This window comes from Myotis davidii, unplaced genomic scaffold (genome assembly GCF_000327345.1).
Source record: "Myotis davidii unplaced genomic scaffold, ASM32734v1 scaffold415, whole genome shotgun sequence".
NCBI classification, from domain to species: domain Eukaryota; kingdom Metazoa; phylum Chordata; class Mammalia; order Chiroptera; family Vespertilionidae; genus Myotis; species Myotis davidii.
Genome location: NW_006287951.1, coordinates 3,758,337 through 3,766,653, shown reverse-complemented (window position 1 = coordinate 3,766,653; position 8,317 = coordinate 3,758,337). Strand labels below are relative to the sequence as shown.

At 37.8% G+C, this 8,317-nt stretch overlaps 1 protein-coding gene across 9 annotated transcripts in view; it reads left to right on the top strand.

Annotated features, from left to right (window-relative positions):
* STAG1 (stromal antigen 1) overlaps positions 1-8,317 on the top strand; it is a 336,264-nt gene that overhangs the window by 292,184 nt on the left and 35,763 nt on the right. For all 9 annotated transcript variants that reach the window (XM_006759813.2, XM_006759812.2, XM_015561382.1 and 6 more), the window contains one exon: positions 6,224-6,316. In XM_006759813.2, the coding sequence (XP_006759876.1) occupies positions 6,224-6,316 (93 nt within the window). The remainder of the gene's footprint in view (positions 1-6,223; positions 6,317-8,317) is intronic.

Here is an 8,317-nt window from a genome sequence, read left to right as displayed (position 1 = left end):
GATAGCACCCATCTAGGATTCAGTCTTTTTTTAAAATCTTTTTTTATTGATTTCAGAGAGGAAGGAAGAGGGAGAGAGAGATAGAAACATCAATCATGAGAGAGATTCACTGATTGGCTGCCTCCTGAAACCCTCCTACCCCCCCACTGGGGATGGAGCCCACAACCCAGGAATGTGCTCTTGACCGGAATCGAACCTGGGACACTTCAGTCCACAGGCTCTATCTACTGAGCCAAACCGGCTAGGGCTAGGATTATCTTAATGGTACTTCCTAGCTATGGACCAAAAAAAAAAAAAAAGAACAGCTAAATTTGGTCTTTCTCTAGACACACAAAATTGTGGTACAAAATGAAAAGGAGTCACCCATTTAAAATCTACATACTGCCAACAAGAGAGAAACGTCAATTTGTTGTTCCACTTATTCATGCATTGAGTTGTTGATTTTATTTTCTCACCTGTGGACATGTTCATTGATTTGAGAGAGAGGGGACGGGAAAGGTAGAGAGAGAAAGGGAGAAAGAGAAAAATCGATGTGAGCAAGAAACATTGATCAGTTGCCTCCCTAAGCACCCCAACCAGAGAACAAACCCCACAACCTAGATATGTGCTCTTACCAGGACTCAAAACCTGCAACCTTTTGATGTATAGGACAATGTTCTAACCAACTGAGCCACCCGGCCAGGGCCATTGGTTGATTCTTGTATGTGCTCTGACCAGGGATCAAATCCACAACCTGGGCACATCTGGATGACACTTTAACTACTGAATTACCCAGCCATGGCCTCAAATTTTTTAAAGAGGTTCAGGATTTGCCATTTTAAAACTTTAATATTAAATTACAAGTTTGATAGAGTAAGCTTTATTTTTAATGCCCCTTGAAAAATAAGAATCAAGAGCACAAGAGAAACACCAATCTAAAAAAAACAACAACAAAAACTGGCCCTGTTTTGGCGATCATAATTCTATTTAAGTCAAATGAAATATAGTAAGATCTCAGCACAATGAAGTAAAAAATCATGGAGTGAATAAAAGCAGTATTCTAAAGTCCACAGGAAACATAAATTCCCACCTGTTCAAAGGGATTTACTCTATGACATTAGCTAACTCTGTTAAATATACAGTATCTGCACATTTACCCAAACCTATTGGTATTTGTGTTTCTCTCAATGCAGTAGTTGTTGTAAGAAGGTCCAAACCTGTAGTGAATTTTTAAAAATATTTTTTTATTAATTTCAGAGAGGAAGGGAGACGGGGAGAGAGATAGAAACATCAGTGATGAGAATCATTAATTGGCTGCCTCCTTCATGCCCCCTAGTGGGGATCGAGCCCGCAACCCGGGCATGTACCCTTGACTGAAATCGAACCTGGGACCCTTCAGTCCGCAGGCCAACGCTCTATCCACTGAACCAAACCAGCTAAGGCCCTGTAGAGAATTGTTATGAGTGTATTTGAACCAAACCAAGGACACATCAGGAAACACTATTTTAAATGCACCTGGGGACTACGGCTTTGCAGTTCTGTTTATACATTTGGAATCAAGGTGGGAATTTAAGAAAGACCACATAAAGGTGTGGGATAAAGCAAAACTGGGGGTAAAGGGATGGAATCTGTATGATTGGGTTATAGGATGGTTGACAAGATTATGTGCTCCCTTGAAGATGGTTACACTTTGGGGATCTGAAAAGAGGGTTACTCTGGCATTGCAAAGGTGTATTAGCCTAGGTACACAAGAACAATATACAGGGCTTTTTTATATCTACCAAGATCTACAGTTAGGAATTTATGATCAAATCACCTTGTGAGGTTAGTTGCGATCAGATTTATTGGAGAACCCTTTTTTATCCACAGAATCTAATTATAATTACATTAACTTTCTGATGGACTCAAATAATATTTAGGTTGTATCCAAACTTTACTGCTAAAGAAGGCCTCTAGCTTTTGTTTCCTTGGTTGCTTCCTATTTTCAGTTTCTTCTTAAAATATTACTACTGATTAGTCATCAGTAGACTGCTTACTTAGTTATGATATTAAATTTACAACTCTTCAGGTGAACTGGCAAGTAATCATCTCTCAAATTCAACTGTTACCTTAGCATTTTCCATAATTCATATTTGTTTTATGATTGACTTTTAAAGGAATCTTTTGCCTCTAACTCCAAAGATAGCTGATTCCCTAGGCTGCTTCTTTGCACATTAACCAGGAATTTTAAGAGAATAAAGGAACATTAATACCTCCTAGCATCATTTTTAAGCTCTACTTATTTTTTGATAAGATGAACACATTACATATTTGTTCCTAGGGTTGTGGTATCGTCTGTGTACTTACATATCATTCAGTAAATACAAACACCTGCCATGTACCAAGCACTATTCTAGGTACTAGCAATGGAACAGTGAACATTCATCCTTTAAATACTAGGAGGTTTACCAGTTAGCACTTAATTTGTCTCATTTGATTACCTAGGACAGTGATGGCGAACCTATGACACGCATGTCAGAGGTGACATGCGAACTCATTTTTTGGGTTGATTTTTCTTTGTTAAATGGCATTTAAATATATAAAATAAATATGAAAAATATAAGTCTTTGTTTTACTATGGTTGCAAATATGTGACATGGCACCAGAGTTAAGTTTGGGTTTTTCAAAATGCTGACACGCCGAGCTCAAAAGGTTCACCATCACTGACCTAGGAGTTAATTCAGCAGAATCACAGAATATCATACAAGCTCATATTATACATATATCAGCCTTCTTGTGTATAGATTTAAAAAATCTGTAAGTCTGAGATACAAAGTAATTTCTTTAAGGCCACATAGCCAGTTAGTAGTGTTGAGGTGGAAAGATCATCCTCTACCCTTCAAGATTCTTCTGACTGGTCTAATCAAATCGACATGAGACAGTTTGGCAGGAGAAAAACAAATTAAAGTTTACTAACATGTTGACATAAGAAACATCTAAACTTGTAGAGAATTTTTTTTGTTATTATATTGATTTCGGAGGGGAAGGGAGAGGGACAGAGAGAAACATCAGTGATGAAGGAGAATCATTGATTGGCTGCTTCCTGCACACTCCACACTGGAGATTGAGCCTGCAACACAGGCATATGCCCTTGACTGGAATCAAACTTGGGACCCTTCAGTCTGCAGGCCGATGCTCTATCCACTGAGCCAAACGGGCTAGGGCGTAGAGAATTTTTATAGGAGTTTATTTGAGCCAAAACTGACAACAGTTGCTGGAAAGCAAGATCTCAAATGCTTTAAAGAATAAAAGTTTTGCTATTTCTTTTATGCATTTGAAATTAAGGAAGGAACCTAAGGTCTTACTATCTCCGTGAGTTCTTGCAGCCCTTATTGGGTTATGGCCATATCGCCACATACTCTATCTCAGTCACATTTTAAGAGGGATCTGAAAGTGTGATCATATTAGAAGGAGAGGTCTGAAGAGAGGCATTTCAAAGGTATGTTAACCTAGATCTGTGGTCGACAAACTGCGGCTCGCAAGCCACATGCGGCTCTTTGGCCCCTTGAGTGTGGCTCTTCCACAAAATACCACGTGCGGGCCCGCACGTACAGTGCGATTGAAACTTCATGGCCCGTGTGCAGACGTCAGTATTTTGTGGAAAAGTCACACTCAAGGAGCCAAAGAGCCGCATGTGGCTCGCGAGCCGCAGTTTGCTGCACTAACCTAGATGCACAGAAACAATGGACAGGGCTTGCTTGAAGCAAAGATTAACCTTTACTAAAGAAATTATATGCCAAGGGCATGCCTACCCACCATGACCTGCCAGTTAGGCATTTTTTGGTTCATCCTGTGAGGTTACTTTCCATAGAACACCTTTTTTCATCTACACTATTCACATCTTTACTGCCAACATTTTATTTCTAGGCCTTCAATCTAGATTACTCTTATGTTTTTTGTTAATACGTAAGGAAATACAGAATAATGATTAAGAACATGAACTTTAGAGTCAGAGTAACCCTAGGTTTCGACTCTTACTCTATCACTTAAAATAGTTTGGATTTAACTTCAGTATTATTAACTTCAGTTTTCTCATCTGCAAAATAGTAGTATTACCACTTAATTCATAGAGTGATTGTGAGGTTTAAATTTATGGCCCAGTACTTGGTATGTAATAAGCCCGCAACAGAAGATTATATCTACTATTGACTAGTCTCTGTCTTCCACATCATTCTCCTGTTCTGGTTATAATACGGTTTTTTTACACAAAATTTTAGCACTCACGATAAAAATCCTTCAGTAGCTCTTCATTGCCATGAGACTAATATCCAAATTATTTAACATGGCATTTTTAATGGTCTTTCATTTAAATGGAAATGGATCCTGTTTTTCTCTTTGGCTTTCTCTCTTTTCACTCAACTGCCTATTTAAGCCGCGGCTACAATAAATTAACAGTCTCTCAAAAGCACCTCCAGGCTCCTGAACATCCTGTACCCTCTGGAACATCTTTTATTATAGCTAGATAATTTTTAGTAATTGTTCAAAATTCAGCTTGCATGTTGTCTTCTTTGGGAACTCTTCAGTGACTACTTTTGACTCTGGGTTTCCAACATAGCACTCCTTATATTCTAATTCAGCTGCCTGTTCCCTTGTGCATTATAAATTTCCCCTAATGTATTGTATTATTTTTAAAATTAAAGAAAGTAAGATACTGTTGAGGTTGATTACTGGATGTTCGTCTACATTGAAACATTAAAGGTTTGCAAGGCAGTGAGTTTTTTTAGTACTCTGCACAAGGTGAGCTTACTCCTTCTTCCAAATACTGCACTCATGTTAGCGAAAGGGAACATGTATATAAGTATCATTATTTAGGATGTATAGGTCCAACAAAGCATTGAGTACTGTCATTGGTACAAAAGGCTAAAAGAATTTTAGTTTAATAGAGTACTTTTTAAAAAGTAATTCCTATATCTGTCTTTCTCATTTAATTATCTTCATTACCATTTTAAATATCGACACAGTGGGCATATGCCATTGGTCCAACAGACTCCCCATTCATGGGAAGAGGTGCAGTCCAAAGAGGATCAAAGTAGAGCCCAGGGCATTACCATTTCCATGAAGTGATTTTGTGGAAATTATCTGAATTAATCTGCATGCATTTTGCTCAATACTAAGTGAGAAGAATATGAGCTCTGATGTGAGACAGTCCTGGTGTCAAACCCTTGCTAATAATGACTACTTCTAACTGATAAATTATGTAGCAGTGAGCCCTCAATCCAGAGTCTGACACATTATAGGTACTTGATAAATTTAAATTTCCTTTTATGTTTTTCAAATGTTTGCTATCAAATATTATATGGCCATCTAATTAACCCCTTCCCCGGCAGAAACGTGTATACTCGTTTTCACAAAATGTTCTTTTTCAGTCGTCGACGAGTATACTAAGAAAATATGGTAAAAAAATATGGTTTATAGGAAGACGAGTTACAAACTGTTTTCATAACCAGCATCAAATATACTATATAGAACCAAAATAAAAAAATTAGTCTGAAAAAAACGTTTTTAACAAAAAAATTGTTGGGGAAGGGGTTAAATCTTGTTCACCCACCCAACCTTAGATTAAAGCCCATCCTCCTGTGAAAGTCCTTCTAACTCATCTCTCTCTACTATAGAGTTAATAAAAAAAAATTTAAACACTCTCTAATTGGTCTGAGTTCCTGCTAGGATGTTAACTCTGAGCACCTGGGCACTGTCTTAAAGTTATCCGTCTTCTCTTAACATTTTGCAGAATGATGAGAATATAAGAGAAACTCAGTACACATTTGTTGCTTAATTGATTTTTTCAGTGTGCTGCTGTGCTCCCTCGCCTTACAGCTAGTATGTTTATGGGAGTGACTAACAATTTTAATAGCCTAAGCCCATATTTATAAAGGAAAATTTGTTGAAGAAAATCATATTGAGCATTCCATAGGTAAATAGAACTTAGTGTTTGGGTTTATCAGTTTTGTTGGCCCTTTTTATTAGGATAACTAGGACAGCATTTGCCAACCTTTCAGACCTCATGGGCCACCAGTGGTCCGCGGCTCACCGGTTGGCGACGGCTGAACTAGGAAATAACTATATGGTTTGGTTCCCAACAAGAAATTTGGTTTTATGACTTTTTTTGACATTAAGCCAATTTGGCTCTTTGCCATGTATTATTTATTTTGGGTCAGTTTTCTAGGATACTGAAATTCATGCTTGCAAATTTGAATGTGTCTTACAGGAGGATTTGTTGGTATTGAGGAAAACCGTGAAATCCTTTTTGGCTGTTTGCCAACAGTGCCTATCTAATGTTAATACTCCAGTAAAGGAACAGGTAAGAAATTATTAAAAGCTCCCAATAAAAGTAACTCAAATGCATTACAGAACAGGTAAGAAGATCTAATTTTTTATTGTACTTCTTAGCATGCTTGTTTTTCCCTAACATTAATGAGACCTAGAACAAGATTATAGATGTCTAAATATTTAAGTTACAAAGCAATCTAAAAAAACCTGTTACATGTCTTTTTTACCTTGACAAGTATGCTGACCTAGAAGGCTGGGTGCAAATTAGAATTATTGATTCCTAAGAATTCTATGCCAAAACATGGAGGGCTGGCCTATGAGCTTCCCTTTTCTCATCTCACCTTCAGCTCTTTCCCACACTAGGTAGAACTTCTCATACATGCATGTGAACACTTAGCTCACATGTCCAGACTTTATCAGCATCACCCCCTCAAACAGCTGCTCTTTGACCACCCTGGGACCTAGGAGTATGTGCTCTGGGGATGCAGTGAGCCTGCAGAAGAATCCTGTCCAGGCTTTGGTAGCAGAATCAGATTTGTTAAGGCAATGAATCCGAGTCACCCTAGCTGGTTTGGCTCAGTGGATAGAGCATCTGCCTGTGAACTGAAGGATCCTGGGTTCGATTCTGGTCAAGGGCAGGTACGTCAGTTGCAGGCTCTTTCCTGGCCCGAACCCTGGCCAGGGCTCATGAAGCATGTACCTTGGTTGCGGGCACATCCCCAGTAGGGGGTGTGCAAGAGGCAGCTGATCGATGTTTCTCTCTCATTGATGCTTCTAACTCTCTATCCCTCTCCCTTCCTCTCTGTAAAAAATAAATAAAATATATTTTTAAAAATAAATAAATAAATAAAAATCAGTGGAAAAATATCCTCGGGTGAGGATTTAAAAAAAGAAATTCCTGAGTCCTTGTACCTGGAAGGTGATATAGAAGTAGAGATGCAGGTAGGCATATACAATTGGTACAACCTACTACTCATTATCGGGAAGGGGTGCAGTCCAAAGAGGGTCAAAGTAGAGCCCAAGACAATACCATTTCCATGGAGTGATTTTGTCAGCTATCTTACTGTTTTTCTATTACAAAGTGCTTTAATATGAAACAGAACGTACATTTTCCATGCTGTTTTTATTATGATGTTGGGCTAGAAATAAAGTCTAATTAGACTAGTTAAAGTGTACAGTAGTACTTATATTTTGCTATATCTTTTATAAATAGGTTATCATGGGTTTTCTTTATTGAGTTATCAGCATCTAACTTAAAATGGGAACAGAGATGATCTACCCTAAACCTTGTTCTCGAAATCTCTGATTGCCACCAGTGCTGTCTAAAATTACCTAGCTCTGGACATTTAAACCAAAAAATTCAGTGTTTTTTGTGTCATCATTATTTGGTGATATCCGAAACTATGGCCTTGGCTAAAAAACAAAAGGTCTGGATTCTTTTTATGCTCCTCTTTTCAAGTGGCTTTTTCTAAATAGGCTTATATATTTCATGGTTGTGTAGTCAGAGCATGAATTACCATGAGTCTTGCTGGAGGTTTTATAGCAAAGTATATGGCAATCACCAAATACATGCCAAAGTTGTATTTTCCCATAGAAATCAATTTTGGAGGGGGGTGAATAGATTGTTTTGAAATATCAGGGCCCTCAGTTATCAACAAAACCTTTCAATTACAATAAACTAATGACAGTTTTATTTCATACCACCCATTAAATAGGACAAATTTGGCAACATAACTATAATAATTTCTCCTTGGGGAAATGCATTGAAAGTTCTCTTAAATCAGTGTTGGAGAACCTTTTTTTCTGCCAAGGGCCATTTGAATATTTATAACATCATTCATTGGCCATACAAAATTATCAACTTAAAATTAGCCTGTAATATTTGGTAAAACATTTAATTAACTCACCCCTAATACCTTGCCAGGGCCAGACCAAATGATTTCCTGGGCCTTGTATGGCCTGCGGGCTGGATGTTCCCACCCCTGCCTTAAATGATTAAATTTGTTGGGAAACTTTATTTTTTTATTTTTTT